At 39.9% G+C, this 26,874-nt stretch overlaps 2 protein-coding genes across 9 annotated transcripts in view; one reads left to right on the forward strand and one right to left on the reverse strand.

Annotated features, from left to right (window-relative positions):
* LOC133257032 (uncharacterized) overlaps positions 1–26,874 on the forward strand; it is a 471,344-nt gene that overhangs the window by 165,454 nt on the left and 279,016 nt on the right. For 3 of the 4 annotated variants that reach the window (XM_061432428.1, XM_061432426.1, XM_061432429.1), the window contains one exon: positions 1,063–1,180. Coding sequence is in view for 1 of the 4 variants with exons in the window: in XM_061432429.1 (XP_061288413.1) it covers positions 1,063–1,076 (14 nt within the window). In the remaining 3 variants the exon portion in view is untranslated. Of the gene's footprint in view, positions 1–1,062; positions 1,181–8,409; positions 9,045–26,874 lie in introns of those variants that run through there. The other variant, XM_061432427.1, reaches the window with a different exon arrangement.
* Positions 20,435–26,874, reverse strand: part of EFEMP1 (EGF containing fibulin extracellular matrix protein 1) — a 69,675-nt gene continuing 63,235 nt past the window's right edge. For all 5 annotated transcript variants that reach the window (XM_061432414.1, XM_061432419.1, XM_061432416.1 and 2 more), the window contains one exon: positions 20,435–21,064. In XM_061432414.1, the coding sequence (XP_061288398.1) occupies positions 20,903–21,064 (162 nt within the window). In that variant the 3' untranslated portion in view covers positions 20,435–20,902. The remainder of the gene's footprint in view (positions 21,065–26,874) is intronic.

Genomic DNA, 26,874 nt, shown 5'->3' on the forward strand with positions numbered 1-26,874 from the left:
CACTTGAGAGACGCTCTGTTTTTTACACTGAAGTAGTTCTGAAGATTACTGGTCATTGACATTCTTTTTCATGGAGATTATATGAAGACACGTTAAAGGAAAGTCCAGTCTTCATGCGTTTCTGAGATTTTTATATTCAGTCTTTGCTTAGCTTTCATGAGGCACAAAGAATCTGTGGCCTAATTGGTCAGCTGATTTACTGGCTCACCCTGTAAAGTAAATACTGTATATCTGCAAGTGGAAAGTCAGTATGTGTAATCTAGCTGCCTAGTCACGCCTGCCCAAATGCTGTTGAAAACTTTGACCAAGGGCTATAAAACTGCCAAGAGCCAGGGCCCAAGCCTGCTTCCACACCAAATAGCTCGTTATTGAAGCTATTGTGAAGATAACAGGGCATGCATTTGACTTGCTGGGATACCTTCTTTGCTACAGAAGCATCTGGCAGAGCTGAAAAACTTTGTGTTACATAATTTTGCATTTGTTGTTTTTTTATTTATCCTCTAGTTCAGTTTATTTGATATCAAAACTTACCCTACTCTCCTTTAAGCACACTCATAGAATATAAAGTGTATCTTGATTATCAGTGCAGTGAATTCAAAATGAAATCTTCAGACTGGCACTCAAATCATTAAAAAGACAAAACAAATCCAAAATTTCTTTGCTGTTGTTGAGCAGATGTTTGATTTTGACCCTCCTCCAAGATGATCATGGGCTTCCCTGGTGGCTCAGATGGTAAAGAGTCTACCTGCAATGCAGGAGACCCAGGTTCAATCCCTGGGTTGGGAAGATCCCCTGGAGAAGAAAATGGCAAGCCACTCCAGTATTCTTGCCTGGAGAGTTCCATGGAGAGAATTCCATTCTTGCCTAGAGAATTCCCACCAGAGGAGCCTGGCGGGCTACAGTCTATGGGGTTGCAAAGAGTCAGACACTACTGAGCGACTTGCACTTCACTTCACTTGACTTCATTTTACTTCAGTTTCATCCCAGAGTATTTAAAGCATCTCTTGGAAAAAGGATGAGAATTGCTGCTGAAGGGTTAACCTTTTTTGTTTTTTTGAACAGGAGGAAGTAAATGATACGTACCAAAGCCCCATGGTTACTTTTGGAATGGTCTGCTAGATTTGACCAGCACTTGGAGCCTGTACACTCCAATGATTTGCAAACAATTACCTCTGCTAAGGTAAAGTGGCCTGACCATGTTTGTAGCTTTCTGCACAGCTAATTGCATGAGCTTTCACTCAACAGAAGAAAACATGTCAAATCTTGACACATTAAAAAAAAAATAAGCATGTTATTAAGTTGCAACTGATATTCAACAGTGCTACATAAATCTCTGAGAAGCAAAGAAGGGAGTATTTACTCTTTTATTCATTGTTCAGCTTTGCCCAGTTGATTTTATGCTTCAGTCCACAGAAATGTTTGCTGTACTGTAAAGGCTTTTGATATTTATATTTTATATTTTACTGTTCTTTGGATGTTTGGTCTAAAGAAGGTACAATTCAGTGATCCAAAGATGAATTACATAAGGGCTGTATGTTGTGTTTTCAAACAGAAATCTTAATTGCTTAATACCTTACTTATTCCATTTAGATCCTTCCTGAATCTGGGCTAATTTTCATGGTTTCTTAGCCATCTCTAGTATAAACTTTTCATTTCTTCCTTATTTACCTTGGCTAGAGATAAAGAAGAGTCAACTTCAGAGCTTATGATGTAATGTTAGGAATGCTGAGGAGACTTCCTTATTTTCCAAATTAACTCTCATAAATAAATATACATACATATATATATATATATATATTTAGTAGTAATATTCTTTTAACAGGCACCGAAGATCTTAATGTTCTTTACTCACCTATGGTTTCTATTAGCCTCATCCCCGGTAGATAGGATTTTTGGTTTACTGACATGTTTAAAAAAAGAAGCACAGAAAATATCCATGGCCACAGGGAACTAACCACTGACCTGCAATGAAGTGGTTAGGCCTGTGAGCTTTGGTGTCAGACTGATTTGGGTTGCAGACCTGGTACCACCACTTTCTACCTGTGTGACTTGGGCAGTTTCCCTCTCCAAGACTCAGTCTCTTCATCTTTCAAATAGGATAGAAATGCTCATGTCATAAAATGAGATAATATCTGTAAGCATATAAAGCATTTAGTGCAGTGTAAGGCCACAGTAAAAAGTATATAATAGGTGCTCAGGAAATGTTATCATCATTACTATTGAAATATCGAGGCATTAAAAAGTACCTTTCTTGGAAAAAGGTAACACCGATTTGGTAACACTAAGCTATGATGTTTGTTTGTTAAGATGTTTGCAGGCATGCCTTAGATTTTCACCTGAGGCATGAAATTCCATCATAGGAGATTAATGTGAACTCCTTGCTCCTGAACCTCACTTAACACTTTTGAATCCAAACTGCTCCTGCAGCTTTGCCTTTTACATCAACTTGTTCAAAGCCTGGACCTCTTGCTTTGCTTTTGTGTAGCCAAAGTCCAGCCTTTCCCTCAATTGTCTTTTACTAGGAGGTTTGGCTTTGTTATGCCAATCATCTACTGAGATCTGATTTTCTGGCCTCAGTTCTGCTTTTTGGCTTTGCCTTACCAGCACTGATGGACCTGACACGTCCACAGTAATGCTCAGTTGTGGATGTGTCTGGTGGTGAACGTAATCTTTGAAGCATATAGGTCACCAAGAAGTCATCAGTTCAGTCAGTTCAGTCACTCAGTCGTGTCTGACACCTTGCGACTCCCTGGACCGCAGCATGCTAGGCTTCCCTGTCCATCACCAACTCCCAGTGCCTACACAAACTCATGTCCATTTCATCGGTGATGCCATCCAACCATCTCATCCTCTGCCATCCCCTTCTCCTCCCACCTTCAATCTTTCCCAGCATCAGAGTCTTTTCTAATGAGTCGGTTCTTCATATCAGGTGGCCAAAGTATTGGAATTTCAGTTTTAGCATCAGTCCTTCCAATTAATATTTAGGACTGATATCCTTTAGGATGGACTGGTTGGATCTCCTTGCAGTCCAAGGGACTCTCAAGAGTCTTCTCCAACACCACAGTTCAAAAGCATCAATTCTTCAGCTCTCAGCTTTCTTCACATTCTAACTTTCAGATCCATACATGACCACTGGAAAAACCATAGCCTTGACTAGATGGACCTTTGTTGGCAAAGTAATGTCTCTGCTTTTTAATATGCTATCTAGGTTAGTCATAACTTTCCTTCCACGGAGTAAGCATCTTTTAATTTCATGGCTGCAGTCACCATCTGCAGTGATTTTGGAGCCCCCAAAAATAGTCTGACACTGTTTCCACTGTTTCCCCATCTATTTCCCACGAAGTGATGGGACCGGATGCCATGATCTTAGTTTCTGAATGTTGAGCTTTAAACCAACTTTTTCACTCTCCTCTTTCACTTTCATCAAGAGGCTTTTTAGTTCCTCATCACTTTCTGTCATAAGGGTGGTGTCATCTGCATATCTGAGGTTATTGGTATTTCTCCTGGCAATATTGATTCCAACTTGTGCTTCTTCCACCCAGCATTTCTCATAATGTACTCTGCATCTAAGTTAAATAAGCAGGGTGACAAGATACAGCCTTGATGTACTCCTTTTCCTATTTGGAACCAGTCTGTTGTTCCATGTCCAGTTCTAACTGTTGCTTCCTGACCTGCATACAAATTTCTCAAGAGGCAGATCAGGTGGTCTGGCATTCCCATCTCTTGCAGAATTTTCCACAGTTTATTGTGATCCATACAGTCAAAGGCTTTGGCATAGTCAATAAAGCAGAAATAGATGTTTTTCTGGAACTCTCTTGCTTTTTCCATGATCCAGCGGATGTTGGCAATTTGATCTCTAAGGAGGGTCAAATGGATATTTGACTGGTCAATGGTCAACTGTATCATTTTTTAGTGTCTCCACTGAGGCAGAGACTGCTAGCTAGTGACAAAACCCCTTTGCTCTTCTTTCTGTATGCACAGCTAGATAGACTCTATTTCCCAACCTTCCTCACAAGTGTGGCCAAAGGAATATAGCAGAGTGATGTAAGCCTCTTCCAGCCCTGCTCCATAAAAAGTTCTCATTTTCAATCTGCTATTGATCTACCTCTTGATGTAGATGACCACAGGGACCTTGGAAGCCATCAGTTGCAGGTGGTAGAGCCCCCAATGGAAGAAGCTTGATTACTGAATCTCTGCTTAGAAACAATTATCTGCCTATTGGTCTACCAGAAACCTAGGCTTATTTCCAACAAGTCCTTATCCCTTACTGTCCACATCCAACCTATCATTAAGTCCTTTATTTTGTCTCCTATGTACAGTGTATTCATTTCTCTTCATGCTTTCCACCAATTCTTTTGTCCAAGTTAGCATATCATTTTTTCCTGGGCTGATCACATAATCTTCTTTTTTTAGTTCTTTTTTAAAAAATTGGAGTATAATTGCTTCATAATGTTGTTACTTTCTGCTGTACAATGAAGGGTATCAGCTATATATGTGTGTATGTGTGTGTGTGTGCGTGTGTATTTACCCTCCCTTGTAGGCCTCCCTCTCATCTCCCACCCCTTCCCACCCATCTAGGTTGTCACAGAGCACCAAGCTGAGCTCCTTGTACTGTATAGCAAGTTCCCACTAGCTATCTATTTTTCACATCGTTGTTGTTGTTCAGTCACTCAGTTGTGTCTGACTCTTTGGCACCCCATGCACTGCAGCACACTAGGCTTTGCTGTCCTTCACTGTATCCTTGAGTTTGCTCAAACTCATGTCCATTGAATCGGTGATACCATCCAACCATCTCATCCTCTGTCTCCCCCTTCTCCTCATGCCCTCAATCTTTCCCAGCCTCTGGGTCTTTTCCAATGAGTCAGCTCTTCCCATCAGGTGGCCAAAGTATTGGAGCTTCGACTTCAGCATCAGTCCTTCCAATGAATATTCAGGGTTGATTTCCTGTAGGATTGATTAGTTTGATCTCCTTGCAGTCCATGGGACTCTCAAGAGTCTTCTCCAGGACCACAGTTTAAAAGCATCAATTCTTTGGTGCTCAAACTTCCTTGTGGTCCAACTCTCACACAACTGCTGGAAAAACCATAGCTTTGACTATGCAGACCTGAGTTAGTAAAGTGATGTCTCTGCTTTTTGATATGCTGTCTCAGTTTGTCATAGCTTTACTCCCATGGAGCAAGCCATGGTAGTGTGTAAAAAAATCCATTCTGACTCCTTTCCAGTTTATCTGATGATCAAAGGGAATTTTCCCAAAGTGCAAATATGATGATATTACTTACCTGCTTAAAATATTTAGGTAGCTTTCCATTGCTTTAAGAATAAAGGTGCAAATTCTTCAGTGGTACCCTGTCTAGCTTTATCTTCTATCCTCTTATGTTTTCAGCTTCACCTACACTGGTATTCCAGTCCCTTGGACTCCGTCCCACAAAATACTTCTTCCCTCCCAAGGGCCCTTGTGTATGTAGATCCTTTTCTGAACATCCTTCCCTCCCTTTTTATTTGGTTATCTCCTTCCCATTTCCAATAGCTCAGCTCTGGAAACATTTTTCAAGGGATGCCTGGGTAGGTCATTTGATTTCCCCCATTATAGACTTTTGGAGCACCACCTGCCTTTTTGGTAGAATCTGTCATAGCTGCAATTTTACATTTGTTTGTGGGATTATTTGATTATTTGTTTCCCCCAATTACTAAATTTACTAAAAAATAGGAAGAGTATTTAAAAAGCCATTGTATCCATGCTTGTGGAAAGATTAAAATAAGGAGAGACGTAAAGAAAGGTTGGGGAAATGAAAAAACTGATGGATGGAGTGAGATTTGTCACCACATTATTCAGTATTAGAAGTCAGGATCTTGGTTAATTTAGGAGCTACAAGGTTTATGAGGTTTCTCGACATGTCTCTTGTTGTGTTTTACTTCCTTGCCTTTGTGTGTAAATTCCTCTCTGCAGGAATAACTTTTCTTTGCTGGGACAAACTCATTCCACCTTTCAGACCAGCTCTGCTTTCTATGATGTCCCCCAGTCAGGGTTAAATGCTCTCCGTTGTGCTCCTGGTAGATCATATTAAGGCTCTAGAGAAAGATAGGTCTTGTTTCCAGTCTTGATCCTGCTCCTGCTTGACATCTGGCCCTAAACAAGTCATTAAATCTGCTTCTTCACCAGTGAAATGGAACTAAACTTCATTGTTTAAAATGGAACTCCTTCTTCATTGGATGAATATGAGGAATGAGGTAATGGACTGAAAGCTAAATAAATAGTGTCTATTGAAAAAAAGTTGAACTGATATTATTGTGTTTAATTTTTTAATCATGTTGTAAGTTCTTTGAGGCCAAGGACTATGTCATATTTACCTTTGCTCCCTTAGTACTTAGCACAGTGCCCTGTGTATAGTGGATGTCCAGTTGAATGTTTACTGAAGTGAATTACACTGGAATTATTATATAAGGCCTGGAGCTGGGATGTAACCAGGGGTTTGGAAAGCTTATCTCTTTGAGGTCTTTGTAAAAGTTAAAGTGAAAGTCGCTCAGTCATGTCCGACTCTTTGCGACCCTATGGACTATACAGTTCATGGAATTCTCTAGGCCTGAATACTGGAGTGGGTAGCCTTTCTCTTCTCCAGGGGATCTTCCCAACCCAGGGATTGAACCCAGGTCTCCCGCATTGCAGGCGGATTCTTTACCAGCTAAGCCACAAGGAAAACTCTTATTAACGGCTAATCAACAGATCTTAGGAGGAAATAGAAGCAGATAATCACCGCTAAAAGACAAAGTGGAGGAACAGCACGTTTAATTACTGTAAGAACACACCTAATAGAGGCCAGAGGTTGAAAGAGACTTTTCAACTTTTGAGGTTGAATCAGAAATTAGCAACTTTTAAATACACAATTGCTATTAACAAGATTAATTGATACCTATGCATTGTGCTGCCAAATTTGAAATAAAGGGTTATCTCCTATACCTTTTTTCCCTGCCTATGCAAATATTATAAGGGTCAGATTAAATATTCTTTTCTCCTTTCAGGCTGCAGTTCATGGGGTCGTGAAAAGTCCTAGGTGCAGGACTACTTCATGTGATCAGGGATGCATCCAGGCTTTGAGCAAAGCCTATACATATTTAGAAGCTCACTTTACAGGAAAGAATACAAATTATAAATGCAAAATTAGACACAAAAGGGAATTATTATTTAAAATAACAAAACAAATCACAAGATTTAAAAGCTGACAGCAAACATCACAAAGTCTAGGAAAATAATATTTTTTATTAATTAGCTACCAGAAACTCCTTGGTAATACTTTTCCTCCTACATTTTGAATACATATCTTTTGATTGCCTATGGCCACAACTTTGTAACATCATTTCTTTTTCTTGAAATTTTAATTTCATATTGGAGTATTATTAACAATGTTGTGTTAGTTTCAGGTGTACAACAAAGTGACTCAGTTATAAATATACATGTATTTACTCTTTTTAAAATTTCTTTCCAATTTTAAAGAGTAGAATTCCCTGTGCTCTACAGTACATCCTTTCTTATAGAAAGAATAGAAAGATAACCCAATCTTTCTTCTGAATGGTTGAGAACAATTTTAAATTGACAGATTTACAAAAAGGTTTCTTTGGTTTCAAGAGCCATTTTGGCAATGTCATACAAAATTTTGAAATTGTTGTCAAATTTAGAAACCTCTAGCAACGTTCTGGAGAAGGCAATGGCACCCCACTCCAGTACTCTTGCCTGGAGAATCCCAGGGACAGCAGAGCCTGGGGGCTGCAGTCCGTGGGGTCGCTAAGAGTTGGACACGACTGAGCGACTTCACTTTCACTTTTCACTTTCATGCATTGGAGAAGGTAATGGCAACCCATTCCAGCATTCTTGCCTGGAAAATCCCATGGACGGAGGAGCCTGGAAGGCTGCAGTTCATGGGGTCGTAAAAAGTCGGACACGACTGAGTGACTTCACTTTCACTTTTCACTTTCATGCATTGGAGAACGAAATGGCAAGCCACTCCAGTGTTCTTGCCTGGAGAATCCCAGGGATGGGGGAGCCCGGTGGGCTGCCATCTATGGGGTTGCACAGAGTTGGCCACGACTGAAGCGACTTAGCAGCAGCAGCAGCAAGCTTCTATCATATAAGATATATTCAACTGTAAATCACTCCTAGTTTTCTTGTTCAAGAACTAATGCTAAACACCCTTTGAAATGGCCACATTCACTTACTAATGAGTTGTCAATGACCTTTTTGTGGTGGTAAAATGATCAGTTTTAAGTTTTCTTTACTGATGTTAGTGTTCCATTTCAAAGTAGCAGGACTCTTAAATTCCATCCCAACACGTCCACATGACTCATTCCTTTTTATTAATTTGATCAATGTAAACATCTGTTCATTTTTTCTACTTGAAATTTATTTCTTCATTTCAGTGAATTACAGTTTTGGGGGGACTATAGATTTGGGATTCTTTACCATTGAGCCATCTGGGAAGCCAATTTACCCATCGTCCATGGTAAGGAGCAGCGGCTGCGTTTTACTGGAGCAGCTGTGAAGAGATACCCCACGTCCAAGGTAACAGAAACCCAAGTAAGACGGTAGGTGTTGCAAGAGGGCATCAGAGGGCAGACACACTGAAACCATACTCACAGAAAACTAGTCAATCTAATCACACTAGGACCACAGCCTTGTCTAACTCAGTGAAACTAAGCCATGCTGTGTGGGGCCACCCAAGATGGACGGGTCATGGTAGTATGTCTGACAGAATGTGGTCCACTGGAGAAGGGAATGGAAAACCACTTCAGTATTCTTGCCTTGAGAACCCCATGAACAGTATGAAAAGCCAAAATGATAGGATACTGAAAGAGGAACTCTCCAGGTCGGTAAGTGCCCAATATGCTACTGGAGATCAGTATAGAAATAACTCCATAAAGAATGAAGGGATGGAGCCAAAGCAAAAGCAATACCCAGTTGTGGATGTGACTGGTGACAGAAGCAAGGTCTGATGCTGTAAAGAGCAATATTGCATAGGAACCTGGAATGTCAGGTCCATGAATCAAGGCAAATTGGAAGTGGTCAAACAGGAGATGGCAAGACTGAACATCGACATTCTAAGAATCAGCGAACTAAAATGGACTGGAATGGGTGAATTTAACTCAGATGACCATTATATCTACTACTGCGGGCAGGAATCCCTCAGAAGAAATGGAGTAGCCATCATGGTCAACAAAAGAGTCTGAAATGCAATACTTGGGTGCAATCTCAAAAATGACAGAATGATCTCTGTACGTTTCCAAGGCAAACCATTCAATATCACAGTAATTCAAGTCTATGCCCTGACCAGTAATGCTGAAGAAGCTGAAGTTGAACGGTTCTATGAAGACCTACAAGACCTTTTAGAACTAACACCCAAAAAAGATGTCCTTTTCATTATAGAGGACTGGAATGCAAAAGTAGGAACTCAAGAAACACCTGGAGTAACAGGCAAATTTGGCCTTGGAGTATGGAATGAAGCAGGGCAAAGACTAATAGAGTTTTGCCAAGAAAATGCACTGGTCATAGCAAACACCCTCTTCCAACAATGCAAGAGAAGACTCTACATATGGACATCACCAGATGGTCAACACCAAAATCAGATTGATTATATTCTTTGCAGCCAAAGACAGAGAAGCTCTATACAGTCAACAAAACCAAGACCAGAAGCTGACTGTGGCTCAGATCATGAACTCCTTATTGCCAAATTCAGACTTAAATTGAAGAAAGTAGGGAAAACCACTAGACCATTCAGGTATGACCTAAATCAAATCCCTTATGACTATACAGTGGAAGTGAGAAATAGATTTAAGGGACTAGATCTGATAGTGTGCCTGATGAACTATGGTTGGAGGTTGGTGACATTGTATAGGAGACGGAGATTACAACCATCCCCATAGAAAAGAAATGCAAAAAAGCAAAATGGCTATCTGGAGAGGCCTTACAAATAGCTGTGACAAGAAGAGAAGCGAAAAGCAAAGGAGAAAAGGAAAGATATACGTATCTGAATGCAGAGTTCCAAAGAATATCAAGGAGAGATAACAAAGCCTTCCTCAGTGATCAATGCAAAGAAATAGAGGAAAACAACAGAATGGGAAAGACTAGAGATCTCTTCAAGAAAATTAGAGATACCAAGGGAACATTTCATGTGAAGATGGGATCAGTAAAGGACAGAAATGGTATGGACCTAACAGAAGCAGAAGATATTAAGAAGAGGTGGCATGGCAGGAATACACAGAAGAACTATACAAAAAAGATCTTCACGACCCAGATAATCACAATGGTGTGATCACTCACCTAGAGCCAGACATCCTGGAATGTGAGGTCAAGTGGGCCTTAGAAAGAATCACTATGAACAAAGCTAGTGGAGGAGATGGAATTCCAGTTGAGCTATTTCAAATCCTGAAAGATGATGCTGTGAAAGTGCTGCACTCAATATGCCAGCAAATTTGGAAAACTCAGCAGTGACCACAGGACTCAAAAAGGTCCATTTTCATTCCAATCCCTAAGAAAGGCAATGCCAAAGAGTGCTCAAACTACCGCACAAAATTGCACTCATCTCACACGCTAGTTAAGTAATGCTCAAAATTCTCCAAGCCAGGCTTCAGCAATACGTGAACCATGAACATCCAGATGTTCTAGCTGGTTTTAGAAAAGGCAGAGGAACCAGAGATCAAATTGCCAACATCCGCTGGATCATGGAAAAAGCAAGAGAGCTCCAGAAAAACATCTATTTCTGCTTTATTGACTATGCCAAAGCCTTTGACTGTGTGGATCACAATAAACTGTGGAAAATTCTGAAAGAGATGGGAATATCAGACCACCTGACCTGCCTCTTGAGAAACCTATATAAACCTTTAGAACTGGACATGGAACAACAGACTGGTTCCAAATAGGAAAAGGAGTACGTCAAGGCTGTATATTGTCACCCTGCTTATTTAACTTAGATGCAGAGTACATCATGAGAAATGCTGGACTGGAAGAAACACAAGCTGGAATCAAGATTGCCGGGAGAAATATCAATAACCTCAGATATGCAGATGACACCACCCTTATGGCAGAAAGTGAAGAGGAACTAAAAAGCCTCTTGATGAAAGTGAAAGAGGAGAGTGAAAAAGTTGGTTTAAAGCTCAACATTCAGAAAACGAAGATCATGGCATCTGGTCCCATCACTTCATGGGAAATAGATGGGGAAACAGTGGAAACAGTGTCAGACTTTATTTTGGGGGGCTCCAAAATCACTACAGATGGTGACTGCAGCCATGAAATTAAAAGACACTTACTCCTTGGAAGGAAAGTTATGACCAACCTAGATAGCATATTGAAAAGCAGAGACATTACTTTGCAAACAAAGGTCCCTCTAGTCAAGGCTATGGTTTTTCCTGTGGTCATGTATGGATGTGAGAGTTGGACTGTGAAGAAGGCTGAGCGCTGAAGAATTGATGCTTTTGAACTGTGGTGTTGGAGAAGACTCTTGAGAGTCCCTTGGACTGCAAGGAGATCCAACCAGTCCATTCTGAAGGAGATCAGCCCAGGGATTTCTTTGGAAGGAATGATGCTAAAGCTGAAACTCCAATACTTTGGCCACCTTATGCGAAGAGTTGACTCCTTGGAAAAGACCTTGATGCTGGGAGGGATTGGGGGCAGGAGGAGAAGGGGACGACAGAGGATGAGATGGCTGGATGGCATCACTGACTCGACGGACGTGAGTTTGAATGAACTCTGGGAGTTAGTGATGGACAGGGAGGCCTGGCATGCTGTGATTCATGGAGTCGCAAAGAGTCAGACACGACTGAGCGACTGAACTGAACTGAACTGAAGTGATAGATTTGGGGGGATTATAATTCAATTCTCATTGTCAGAATAATTTCTAGTGAGTTCTTAATGAAATTTATGAAAAATATTTTCATGATATGGTGCATTTATAAATGCATATGCTACATACACTGTTCATTGAAGAACAATGTATTCAAAACCCTAAAGGATGATGCCATCAAAGTGTTGCATTCAATTACTCAGCAAATCTTGAAGACCTGGCAACGGGATTGGAAAAGTTCAATCCTCATCCCAATTCCCAAGAAGGGTAGTACTAAAGAATATGCTAATCATTGGCAATTGCACTCATCTCCCGTACTTATAATCTTGCATGCTAAGACTTCAGCATTATGTGAACTAAGAATTTCCAGATGTCCAAGCTTGATTTAGAAAAGGAAGAGGAACTAGAGATCAAATCACCAACATTTGCTGGATCATAGAGAGAGCTAGGGAATTCCAGAAAACATCTACCTCTGTTTCATTGACTACATCAAACCCTTTGACTGTTTGGATCATAATAAACGGAAAGCTCTTAAAGAGTTAAGGATACCAGACTATCTTACCTGTCTCCTGAGAAACCTGTATGTGGGTCAAGAAGCAATAATTAAAACCCTATATTAAACAATTGATTGGGTCAAGATTGAGAAAGGAGTATGACAGTGTTGTCTGCTGTCACCCTGTTTGTTTAATCTATCTGCTGAGCACATCATGAGAAATGCCGGGCTGGATAAGTTACAAGCTGGAATCAAGATAGTGGGGAGAAACATCAACAACCTCAGATATGCAGATGATACCACTCTAATGGCAGAAAGTGAAGAGGAACTAAAGAGCCTCTTGATAAGGGTGAAGGAGGAGAGTGAAAGAGCCAGCTTAAGACTAAATGTTAAAAAAACTAAGATCATGGCATCCAGCCCCATTACTTCATGGTAAATAGTAGGGGAAAAGGTGCAAGTAGTTATAGATTTCCTCTTCTTGGGCTCTAAAATCATTGTGGATGGTGAATGCAACCATGAAATCAGAAGATGTTTGTTTCTTGGCAGGAAAGCTATGACAAACCTAGAAAATGTGTTGAAAAGCAGAGACTGTACTCTAACAAGAAAGGTCCATATAGTCAAGGCTATGGCCTTCCCAGTGATCACGTATGGTTGTGACAGCTGGACAGTAAATAAGGCGAAGCACCAAAGAATTGAGTCCTTCAAACTGTTGTGCTGGAGAAGACTCCTGAATGTCCCTTAGACAGCAAGAAGATCAAAACAGTCAATCTTAAGGGAAATCAACCCTGAATACTGGTTGGAAGGACTGATGCTAAAACTGAAACTCCAGCATTTTGGTCATCTGATACAAACAGCTGACTCACTGGAAAAGTCCCTGAGGCTGGGAAAGATTGAGGTCTGAAGGAGAAGAGGATGTCAGAGGATGAGATGGCTGGATGGCATCACCAATGCAATGGACATGAACTTGGGCAAACTTTGGGAGATGGTGAGGGACAGAGAGGCCTGGCATGCTGCAGTTCATGGGGTTGTGAAGAGTTGGACATGACTGGGAAACTGAGCAACAACATGTTACATAATTAAATATATTCCTGAAAAGGTATCGAATAAAAACCAAATTTTTTGGTTTTCATTTTACATCTCTGATGATTGGGAGAATTTTTCATAGATTAGCTTCTGGCTCTTTCAAAACTTGTTTTTCTTCTACTACCTACTCTGGTGCTGGATAGTGTGTGAAATTGTTAGTTGCTCAGTCATGTTTGACTCTCGTAGGACACATTACACTGTGATAAGACCCCTAGCCTTGAATCTCTGTGCATGCTGTTAGGTAAAATCAACATGGAGGGTGGGTGGTAGGAATATTTTTAGAAGATATTCCTATACCAGACAGGACCTGGAATTAAACATACATAGAAGTGATTGTGAACTATATAGGTATATTTCTCTAAGGCGGAGTTAAATGTACTTTGTAACTCAGTTTCCTGGGCTGGATTCCCCTAAATCCTTATGACCATCCCAGTGCTACCTAACACAAGAAGTATGAAAGGGGGTACCTAAGAAGAATGATCAGTCCTAACCCGTTTGGCTAAAAGGTATTGCTTTTTCAAATTTTATAAAAATAATATGATAACATGGACATATTGTAGCTTCAGAGCCTTGGAAAGGATGATGCAAGGGAAAGGCCTTGAAGCTTTAGCTTTACTAGCTTCCATGAAAATTCATCTTTGAATGGCAACTAATTTTATATAAAACTCTATAGTTGGACTTGTGCTCTGGAATCAGGCTCATGGTGTTAAGTGTATAATACCACTGTACATAATATCTTGCGTGTCTTTGCATTGAATGAACATGTTTGGGGCCTGATTTGCTAAATGAGTGATACACAGAGGAGAAGAAAACTTGGGTTTTTGCCAGAGAAAGGAAGGGGCGGGGGGAAAGATGAAGAACCAACAGAAGAAGGTTCAGGAAAGGCTTATGTAGTATGAAACCATCAGGCCATGTGCTTCTGTGGTCAGAATCCAAGCAGTGTGGGTATTGCTGCCTGGCAGACAGTCCGTCAGCAGCAAGAGCTTACTGAGGTTTGCAGTAAAAGTTTCTAGCTCCCTGACAACATCCCGTATCAAGTCTCTCTTCTCTGCCTGAGGGCTTTCTCCAGTGCCAGAAAGCTCACCCCACTACAGGTAGTTGTAACTGGGTGTGTGTGGTATTAGTGCCCCGGGGGTAACCCTCCCACAGGGATGGGAGTCTGTCTAGGCAGCTTCTGGTGGGAGGCTTTTGAGGAGAGTTCTACACTATATCTCAGAGGATCCCCAGAGGAACGAAGTACTAATTTGCTCACAGAAGAGACCCACTCATTTACTCAGTTATTAGCATCTCTCCCTTCCCTGACTCACTTTCCCTAGTTTCTCACCTGTGCTTCCTAAGTTAACCTGTCAAACTTCCCACACTCAGTTCTGTGACAGGGTCTTCTTCTGGGGCAACAGAAACCAAGACACCTGGTTTAAGTCACTTTAAGAAACACAATATAAACATTAAAGAACATGGAATACAGTTTCTAAAGGAAATAGTTTGGTATTCAACAAATTATTTATTTGTGTTAAATGCATCTGTTTAAAAAGAATGCTGAGATTCTGATGAAATTAATTTAGTTTCTATGGGAAGATAAAAAAGAACCAAATTATTGCGTTCAGGGCCTTAAAATTCTCTTGCGTTTATAATCCAACTCTGGCTTATTAAACGGGTCTGTGCTCTGTTAACATACACATGCGCTTATAATATAAACAGCTTAAATAGACATCTGTGTTGACTACATATAAATGGCAGTTAACTTTTTGCCTTGTTTCTGTTCAACAATCCTGATATTTTAGTCTGCTGGCCAGATGAAACAAGATTGGTTTTTTGGTACCAGATGTGTCACAGTTTGCATTTGTGTTTTGCAGGTGTTCCCCCCAGCTGGGAAGATGGAAACTTGCCCTCTCTCTGAGATGATGAGTCAGGATAGAAATACAAATGTGTTAAAAATAATTCAACATATTAATGGAAGGCCTTGTCCCTTGTGGGCTTCTTATGTGTAACATATGAGTAGGCCAGCAGCTGTTCTATATTTTAAAGGAAGAACTAGAAAGTTAGAAGCATACATGGCCATTCAAAACATAAGCAACTGCTTGCAATCATGGAAACAAGGTTCAACAATAAACTTGTAATTGTGAAGCTTCCCCCCAAATAATAATCTCATTGGGTTGTGTTCAGATGGTCTTAGGGTATTGAACAATCTTTCTATTTCCATCCTTTGCATTTACTAAAACAACTTCCTTGTAGAGGCAGAGTGGTAGAGATAACTATATTCTTTAGATAAAAATGGGGATTGATTTCTAGCTTATTTCCACCCTCTAATATTTATATATTTTAAATCACAGTAAAAAGTCCTAACTTTTTTTGGGGGGTTCATTTTTCAAATTGAGGATGAGATGAATTAAGTAAGTAAATGATGTCATCATAGTACTTATTTTGGCTGCACTGGGTCCTCAGTGCAGCATACGGGCTCTTTGTTGGTGCACTTGGGCTTTCTCTAGTTGCAGTGAGTGGGGGTTTATTCCCTAGTTGCAGTGCAGAGGCTTCTTATAGTGATGGCTTCTCTTATGGAGCACGGGCTCTAGGGTGCGTGGGCTTTAACAGTTGTGGCGCACAGGCTTAGTAGCCCCACAACATGTGGGATCTTAGTTCTTGAACAAGGGATCAAATTCATGTCCCTTGCATTGGAATATGGATTCTTAACCACTGGACCACTAAGGAAGCCCCAGGGAGATCATTTTAACTTAAACATTGTGAAAGAGCCAAAAGCCCCACAGTTGGCTGAGTTGTTAATAAAATATGGTATCTCTTATGTTATTTCAAGCCTCTAAAGCAAGAATGCTTTAGGTGATGAGGTGATGATGTTCGTTGTTTGCTCCTTCAATAAACACCTAATGAATGTTAACTGATATCAGGACTGGCAGTAATCTTTCATTAACCCCTTACCTTCCACTGATCTTATGGGAGGAAGGACTCATTGTCTTTTGGTCTAGTTTCTGAATGAGGAGAATGCTAACCCCTTTCCACCCTTACTGTCTCTCTCAAAGCTCCCCTGTGCAGACACTTCTGTTTGTACCTTTAGGAATAGGCTTTCTTTTCTCCTTTTAAAAATTTCTAAGCTCTCAAGTATAGTAAAGTCTACATGATTGGTCCTTGAGTTTCAATTTCTAGAGTTCAGAAGTATTTTGTGTAGCAGTTATTTTCGTCTTGCTGGAGTTTTTTTTTAGAGAACAAATGAGCAAAGTTTAACAGACTAAATCAGAATCAGGTTAGTACCTGTGCTATTTCAATCTTTTTGCAGTTAACAGCAGTGGTGACAACTGCTCATGGTAATCAGCAAAGCTGGTCCACAGTTTGGGGTGGATACTGCAGGAAGCAGCTTGGAAGGAAAGTGATTGCTTGTTGGTGTTGAAATTTGGAGTATAGCCAACAAAAAGAGCCCTAATCTAAGTCATAAGACATTCATTTAAGGCACAGTGCTATTGCTCAATAAACTGTGACCTTGAAAGTCTTTTTAAAAAAGTTTTGTTTATTTATTATTGGAGTATAGTTGCTTTACAATGTTGTATTAGTTTCTATTGTGCAGCAAAGTGAATCACATTTAGGTCACCATAAAGCACTGAGTAGGTTGAGCAAGTGTTAATAACTTGGTTTCACCAGGTGCCATCTAAGTTTAGAATCCTATTATTATTAAAAAGAAGTGTAGGTAATAGGAGATTTTATGTTTAGAAGAGATGAAGTCTGCATATTGTCAAAAACCTATTTAAGAGGGAAATTTGACAGCTTGAAGGGAAGTTATTCCCCTTTTGAGAAGTCTTAGCAACCAAGAGGTCTTTTCTAACTGCTATCAGAAAATACCTCTGTCCAGTCAGAAAGCATGAAAGTTTCAGAACCCAGGTATGGGCATTGGACTGGTGATGGAAATTACTGGTTCAGTCTTCATTATTGAGGCTTACTGAGTAAGAACATGTGGTTTTTCTGGAAGCATGTTTGGAAGTGTGAGAACCTATGACTTGAATTTTTTGCTGGCAAAACAAAGTAAAATCATTTTCAGTTTAACATGAGAAATAATATTTCAGTTAGAATCAGTAGAAAGGAGCAAAACATGCATAATTGAACAGTGAAAACTAAAAAAAGTTATTTTGAATTGTAATTTAAAAATGTATAGCTAAACTGGATTATTTCTCATATCCTTGTCCCTAGCAATGAACTCTCATTTTGAAGACATGTTTTGGGGCAGGAGCTATTAGTTTTCTTTTTTACCAATGTCCAGTGCTTCCCAAGGGAGAAGGCAATGGCACCCTACTCCAGTACTCTTGCCTGGAAACGCCCATGGATGGAGGAGCCTTGTGGGCTGCAGTCCATGGGGTCGCTAAGAGTCGGACACGACTGAGCAACTTCACTTTCACTTTTCACTTTCATGCATTGGAGAAGGAAACGGCAACCCACTCCAGTGTTCTTGTCTGGAGAATCCTAGGGATGGTGGGGCCTGGTGGGCTGCTGTCTATGGGGTCGCACAGAGTCGGACACGACTGAAGCGACTTAGCTGCAGCAGCAGCAGCAGCAGTGCTTCCCAACAGCCACTGCATACAAAGAAGACCCAAAGGTTGTAAAAAGTTTGGCAAAAAGAGCCACCTTTTTTCTCAATGTAGCTCAGGTATAAGGAATAGTTATAGTTTTTAAAGATGAAAAAAATACCTTGTTTCAATATCCTAGTTTTATGTATAAAGAAACCACAGTGCCAAGAAGCTAAGTCTCATAATTCGTTAATGTTAGAATTGAGACTCAAACCCTGGTTTTTCTATGCTCCATCACACTGTTAGATGTTGGAAGAGACTACCATAGAAGCTGCTCAATTAATGTTTGCTGCTGAATAATAATGACTCTGATGATGAATTATTTTCATAATTCTTATCCATGGGAGCTGGTTTAAACCAGTGATTCTCATGGAGGAGGGAAGGTGGGAGTCACGTGTAGTTTGAAAACAAAGCTTTGCTTTACTGCTTTGGTTTGTTTTCAGTGATGATATTTACTTTATTTTGAATTTCAAATTACGTTTGAAAAGAGCATGAGATTCTTATGTTTACTGAGGACAATTGTACCTGTAAAGTGACTCATGTGTTAGCTTCTTTCAGGATTTTGCTTCTGTGAATAAAATTTATTTTTCACTTGCTCTTCCTTTTAGTTAAAAATGAAACTAAAAACAGGTGATTTAGACTGTAATCAGTTTCCTTTTGGATACTCCGGATACAAAGAAATTGCAGGTGGAAACAACCTGTCAACTATGTATCAACTGATGAATGGGTAAACAAATGTGGTATATTTATACAATGGAATATCACTCAGTCATAAAAAGGAGTGAAATACTTACATATGTTACAAGATGGCTGAACCTTGAAGACATTATGCCAAGTGAAAGAAGCCAGACACAAAAGGACATCTATTGTATGATTCTAGTTAGATGAAACATCTAGAATAGGCAAATTCAGAGAGATAGAAACTAGACAAGTGGTAACTCCCACCAAAGCTTGTGGGAAGGGGGAATGAGGACTGACTGCTAATGGGTATGAACTTAATTTTTGAGTGATGGACATGTTACAAAACTAGGTAGTAGTGATATTTGCATAATATTGTAATATACTAAACGCCACTGAATTGCACACTGTAAAATGGTTTTATCCATATTTTACAATTAAAAAGAACAGGGACTGCATGAGTGACATTTTATCAACCCTTTTCATGTGTTTATGATTTGTGAATAGGACTAGGTGTTGCGATGAAAGGGAAACCATCTTGTTTGCAGTTAATGGCTTCTGTAGGTCCCCAAAATATATATATACATAAAATATATTATTATTTTATCATGCTGCTGCTGCTGCTGCTAAGTCGCTTCAGTCTTTTTTTTCTCATAGATTATATTTAACTTATATAATTATTATAATATATAATATATAAAAAATATAAATATATAAATAATATATTCTATAAAAAATATTTGTAGAATATATTACTGTGTATGCTTAGTCACTCAGTTTTGTCCGACTCTTTGCAACCCCGTGGACTGCAGCCTGCCAGGCTCCTCTGTCCATGGGGATTATCCAGGTAAGAATACTAGAATGGGTTGCCATGCCCTCCTCCAGGGGGGTCTTCCCAACCCAGGGATTGAACCCAGGCCTCCCACATTGCAGGGGGAGTCTTTTACTGACTGAGCCACCAGGGAATACCGGGGTGGGTAGCCTATCCATTCTCCAGAGAATCTTCCTGATCCAGAAATTGAACCGGGGTCTCCTGCCTTGCAGGTGGATTATTTATCAGCTGAGCTACCAGGGAAGCCAGAAGTATATATAACCTAGGCAGGGGCTTCCCAGGTGGTGCAGTGCGAGAGGTGCAAGAGATGTGAGTTCGATCCTTGGGCTGGGAAGATCCCCTGGGGTGGGAAATGGCAACCCACTCCAGTATTCTTACCTGAAAAATTCCATGGACAGAGATGCCTGGTTGCCTACATTCCATGGGGTCACAAAGGGATAGATACAACTGAGCAACTGAGCACACAGACACATTTTAATACACATATTATATGCACTTCTATAATTATATATATTTTACGGGTGGGGGTAGAAGGTCAGGACTTATGCATGTCACCAGAACCTTACCACGCTGGCACCCTGATCTTGGACTTCCAGCCTTCAGACTGTGAGAAATAAATGTATGTCGTTTATAAGCCACTCGGTTAGTCTACAGCATTTTGTTATAGCAACTCAAACTGACTAGTACACCAAGTTTGCTTCTTCTGGTCAACTCCAAAGTGGTTTAGAAATGAATTTGTTTTCTCATCTCCTCCCCATAGATTTCGCAATATAATAATTTTCTAGGGGATATCATAATCATTTGGGGAATTTTGCTTACTGTTTTTGTTTATATTCATAACAAAAATTTCTGAAAAAATGTAAAATATAGAAACTACTATACTATGCGATAGTGATTTGTTACTATGTAATAAACAACTACATTTAGACTGATCATAAAAGTAAAAACCAACACAAATATCTTCATTTTCTAAAGAAATATATCTTTATTGACTTTTTCCATTTTCTTACAAAGCAGTTAAAATCTCATTCTTGAACTTGCATGCTGTTCAATGTTATGGTGGCTGTCTCCTTATGAGACTGTCAGTGGAGCTGTGGTAAGTTTCCTTAAGCACCACAGAAGACAATCATTGCGTGGTCCCACTTTTCCAGAAAAGAATCCAAGTTTCACCAGAAAGAGTATGCTTAGCTCTCTTGAAGAAGACCAGTTTAGTGGATTAATGTCTAATTTACATACAGTAAGAAAGACAACCTTTGAATCTTTACAGATTAAATGCCCACTTTATACCATGGTGTAATTGTTTGAATTATTCATGAGTGTACAGTATATAGATGTAGATGAACTAGATATGTCTATAAATAAAATAGTGCTTTAAGATAACAAAATTCTTTGGCTGATTTAAATGCCTACAGTGGACTCTTTAAAAACACTAAAATGAAAATGGCCCCACTATTATTGTCAATCTTAACACTGAACTAGTGCGGAAGGTTCCTATACTGTTGACTGTCACCATCTCCAGGTCCACTATATATTCTCTTGGTCCTGATAGCGACTTCACCAGCACAAGCATTGCACTTACAGGACTTGTTTGCTAGAATGAAAGAAAAAATGAGGGAGTGAGAGAATAATTTTTCCTCTATTGGAGTTTCTATTATTTGTGAATACACTTCCTTATAAGAATTAGGGGAAGAATTCTGAGGTAGGATTAAAGTCACTACTTAGTCCATTCTTGGAGAAGGCAATGGCATCCCACTCCAGTACTCTTGCCTGGAAAATCCCGTGGACGGAGGAGCCTGGTAGGCTGCAGTCCATGGGGTCGCTAAGAGTTGGACACGACTGAGCGACTTCACTTTCACTTTTCACCTTCATGCATTGGAGAAGGAAATGGCAACCCACTGCAGTGTTCTTGCCTGGAGAATCCCAGGGACGGGGGACCCTGGTGGCTGCCGTCTATGGGGTCACACAGAGTCGGACACGACTGAAGTGACTTAGCATAGCATAGCACAGTCCATTCTTGGTTATAATCCTTCTTGAATCTTGTCTCTTGTCCACATAGTCATTAGTCTCAGATATAGGGACATACTTTTTTTGATAGTTCTTTGTTTTCTTTCATCTCTCTGTGTTAATTTTTCTCTTCACTTTTATTGAGTAGTTATATCAGTAAGAGACTGCAGTTCAAGTGAGAATGACTCATTATAGAGACTGCAGTTTATGTGAGAATCTGATATTTTTGGACTGATAAAAAAAGTTGTCACCTTTCACTTCTCACCATTGTGGATCTGTTTATATTCTAATAGGTGAAGAGATATGTAAACAGTTTCAATAGAATGTGGCAAATGCTAAGATATGCAGGGATATGCAGGGTTACATGAAGATACATAGAGGCACATGTATGTGTGTGTTAGTTGCTCAGTCGTGTCTGACTCCTTGTGACCCCATGGGTTGCAGCCTGATAGGCTCCTCTGTCCATGGAATTTTTCAGGCAAGAATACTGGAGTGGGTTGCTATTTCCTTCTCTAGGGGATCTTCCAGACGCAGGGACTAAACTCGGGTCTCTTGCATTGCAGGCAGATTCTTTACCATTTGAGCCACCAGGGAAGTCCATATAGAGGTGTATACACACAGGAAAAAAGAGAGGGACTCTGAAGCATTAAGGGAAGGCCTTTGATTGCCTGAGGACAGTCACCCAGAATAATTGGGAGTTTTGTAAAGAAGGATGTTCTGGAGAAGTGGATGCAGTTTCATTTTGATGGACAATATGATGGGCACTGGAGACTCCAGAGAGATCAGTTTGGACAGGCAGGCAGGTAGGTGTATGGATCTGGGTGCCAAGAGGAGGGCAGGGATAGAAACAATGGATTAGGACTTTCGGTGTCACTTCAACTGTTTGCGTGCTAAGTTGCTTCAGTCGTGTCTGACTCTTTGTGACCCTATGGACTGTAGCCTGCCAGACTCATCTGTTCATGAGATTCTCCAGGCAAGAAAACTGGAGTGGGTTGCCATGCCCTCCTCCAGGGGATCTTCCCGACCCAGGGATGGAACCCGAGTCTCTTATGTCTCTTGCATTGGCAGGCGGGTTCTTTAATACTAGCACCACCTGGGGAGCCCAGTCACTTCAACAGATGGGCATTAAACCAAGGGAGAAAATGTACACATGATAATACTGGGTCTGGGAGAGGCCAACATTTAAGGATGGGCAGAAGAGAAGCCATCGAAGGAAGCTGAGAAGAAATAGATAATTAAGTAGGAAACAGATGAACAGCAAGAAGTGCCCAATAGAGCAGGGGAGGATGAAGGTGACTAGAACTAAAAAAATGCCTCTGGGATATAGCAGTATGAATGCTGTTGGTGGCTTTTTTTCCAGAGCAATTTCAGTAAGGTAGTGGGAATAGAAGGCAGAAGAGTAACTAGGAAGTGAGAAAGTAGAGACTGTGATTACAGACTATGCTTTAAGAACCTTGGCTAGGAAGGGAGAACAGAGAGAGGAGGCAACATCTAGAGGGAACAAGTTGCATATGTAGGAGGTAATTAGAATTTAATACGGTAAGTTCCTGAAGGAAATGGAATGAAGAATATAGGAGTGAGTTGGCCTTGATGGATAGAAGTGAAAGTCTGTCTTTGGAAAATTCAAGCAAGAAAGATAGAAGGGGGACACATGGAGTTAAATTTGCAAGGGATAGGATGATAAGTTCAAATAATTCATGACTGTTGGTTTCAGTGGTTTCAGAAGAGTAGGAGGTGAGTTCACCTACTGAAAATGAAGGGTGACTCCATGGACATGAATTTGAAATTTGAGCAAGCTCCAGGAGTTGGTAATGGACCAGGAAACCTGGTGTGTTGCAGTCCATGGGGTTGCAAAGAGTCGGACATGACTGAGCAACTGAACTGAAGTACTTAAAGAGTATGGGGACATTTGCAATCAGCGACTGAAAAGAAGGAACAAAAGAAAGTAATAGGATTGTTGAGCATACTGACACCCCTGAGGATTTAAAATATTACCAGTTTGTGCTGACAAGGTGGGTATGAAAATAGATATGGATTATGTGATTGATCTAGGGTTGCTGGACAGGGAGTGGAGGTGCTGATGACAGTAGTTCAAGGGTCCAATAAGAAGTTGATAGGCTGTAAGAAAATGGGGGATGGGGGTCAGAGGACTAACATCACTTTGAGAGTAAAGTGAGGGCATGAAAGAGAAGGAGAATCGGTCCCTGAGGGGATCACTGGAGACTAAGATTCTAGTGTGGAACTGTTCTGCATGATAAAAGTGTCCATCATGTGGCTATGGGGTGGTGGCAGAGTAACATGAAGCTGAAGTTCATGGGGATGACATGGCCAGAGATTTGTAGGCTAAGGTCCTGGATGACTATAATAGTGCCCAATACTGAGTGATCTCACCTACTCCCTACACACTCTCCCTGAGTGAGCTCATCCATAGCCATGGCTTCAAGTATGACATATCTGCCAGTGGCTTAAAAGTCTATACTATGAGTTCCAAGCCCACATATCCAATACCCTACTCAGATTTACTTGGAAGTCTCAAGGCAACCAGTACTCCATATGTCCAAACTGAACTCCCTGGCTTCCTCTCCACACTAACTCCTTCTTCCTTATCTCAGTAAATGGTCCCACCATCTATTGTTGCTCAAGACAGAAACTTGGAGGAGAATGATGTTTCATTCTCCTTCACCTCCCCATAAAAAACAGCTTACCAAGTCATGTAGTTCTTCGTATATCATCATAAATCTGTCCACTTCTTTTGGACACACTGCTACTACCCTAGTCCCCCATCTTTTGAATTACTGATCTTTCCATTTCCATTTTTGCTCCACTTCAATCCAGGCTCTACAGTGTAGCCAGGGGTTTTTTTTTTTTTTTAATGAAAAGTGAAAGTGAAGTCGCTCAGTCGTGTCCGACTCTTAGCGACCCCATGGACTACATCCCACCAAGCCCTCCGTCCATGGGATTTTTGAGGCAAGAGTACTGGAGTGGGGTGTGAAAACCTGATAGCAATTCCTCTTCTTGAAACCCTTAGTATGGTCTGTCATGCATTATGTGATATAGGCTCTGCTCATCTCTCCAGGTTTCTCTCAAATGACTCTGCCTATAGCACCTAGAGTTGTAGATCAACTTGTCTGCTTTTTATTGCTTCCATTTGCTAGTCTCTAACTGCTAGTCTTCAGTTTAAATCTACTTCCAGGAAGCTCCCAGACCACCATACCTTGGTTAGGGTTGACATACAGTGTACGCATGAGGAATTTGCCATGTTCATTTGAAACATTCAGCACACTTGTGAACACTTGTTCAATGTCATGACCATAAGACTCACTGGGGCTGAAACTGGTTTGGTTTTATTCACTGCTGTATCTCTAGAATCTAGCATGGTACTTGCCTCTTATAGGTAACAGTGATACCTTGAAGGTGTTGATTGAATTAATTCATTCATTTAAAAATATTTTTGAGCACCTGCAAACGGCCAGGTACCATTCATTCTATGTGCTGTGCATGGAAAAGTGAACAGATAGACAATGTGTCTGCTCATTGCCCTCACATTGTAGTAGGTGACATAGACACATAACTATTACAGAAGGTGGTGCTAGGGGTTATGAAGAAAAATAAATCTCAGTAAGGGAGGAAAGATATTGGTTGGTGTGGGTGAAGGATGGTATTCTACCTTCAATTTAATGTATTACTTCTTTCTAATGTGTTCACTTTTCTAAGGAAGAAGATTTTTTCAGTATTCTCCCAAAAGGAATATAAATAAAATCCTATATCCCTCAGATTCTTTCAAGGATAAGGTCCAGTCTTATGCTTCTCAAGAAATTGTCTTTGACTCCTAATTCTTTGATGTCTTGGGCCATGGAATTAAACACAATTAAACATTGCTGCTGTTTTCATAGGTGTTAACTATGCCACAAAGTAATATTTAAAGCCCTTTGATATAAGGAACTGTGTATTACATACACTTAGCATGGAACTGAGCATATAATAAGTGTTTAATTAATGCCTGCTAATTGTAAATGGCCTCAGCACAAGTGGAATTTCAGTGAAAACATTTTGTAGGATTTTATACAACTACTTTTTGAATTATGTGATAAGAAGTAGTCTTGAAATACCTTTTTATTTTAAATGCTTCTTTTTGGTTTTCAAATAGTAGTATTTAACTCTGGGATTATAAAAATTGACAATGTTTTATATCATTCATTAAAAGGGATTTTACTTGAGACAAATACTGTATTTATGATAAGTGCACTGATATGAATCATAAAACTTTAATAATGCCATGTTTATTAAAAATGTGCAGGAACTTTGCATAACTATTTGTTGATACTCCTAGGAAATTTTTTTTTTTCTTAAATTATACCTAAGAGTCCCAAATGGAAAATTATTTTTAAATGAACCTATTTTGTTGCCATGGGTTACAAATAATGTGATTTCTTTGGGCTAAAATTATTAAATTGTTATTATCTAAACTGTGTGAAGTTCCTTTAAAGTAAATTTCTTATAAATATCTATTATATCTCAAATTTAAAGCATCAAATGTAAAAGAAGTTTATTTTTAGTTATTAGAAAAAAGAATAGTAACAGATTGTATTTGGGTTGGGTTTTTCTCTTCAGAAGTTGGTCATGAGAAATTAATCATTTTTAATTTACTGGCAAAGAAACAGAATCACATAATTCTAGAGCTGGAAGGGAACTTAATATATCAAAGAACAGGATAAATGTGTAAACATTAAAAATCTGTAAACTTTACCACAAGGATGAATTTCCCAATTTACTTTTCATATTCTCAAAATGAAATATTGACCTTAAAATTTGATTAAAAATGAAGAGTGCCCAAAGGAGTTTTGAGAAAATTGTAACTGGATGAACAACATCCTTAACATGAAACAGTTACCGTAACCCTGCAAACTGGTTGGTGGGGTGCCATCGTTTTCACATGGAGTGGTGAGCCATATTTAAAATGTCAGAATTTTAACCTCAAATGAACTTGCTAAGATTTTGCAGGGGGACTGGAAGGCTGAGGCATTGGAGTCAGGAAGATCTGCTCAGAAACCCTTGGAGGGATTAGAGAGGTGCTAAGAGCCAGTTTAAAGGAAGAGAGTCAGGGACATGAGAAAGCAAAGATAACACACGGGACACTGTGAAGAGAGAAATGGCAGAATTCAGAGAAAGACTTCATATAGGCAATGAAAGAAAAGGAAAACATAAAGGTGACCTCACACTGTCTTCCTGGAAATTTGCAAGAATGGTACAACTTATTGGTTGTATACATGGTACAAGGGAGGGAAGTTGGGGTCACTTCTCAGATACTTATGGGTCTTAGTTTTGATGCAAATCTTGTGAATGTAACAATAAAGAATTCAGGGTTTTTGAAAAGTTCTGTAAGAATTAATTTTTCTA

The sequence above is a fragment of the Bos javanicus genome, chromosome 11 (genome assembly GCF_032452875.1).
Source record: "Bos javanicus breed banteng chromosome 11, ARS-OSU_banteng_1.0, whole genome shotgun sequence".
NCBI classification, from domain to species: Eukaryota; Metazoa; Chordata; class Mammalia; order Artiodactyla; family Bovidae; genus Bos; species Bos javanicus.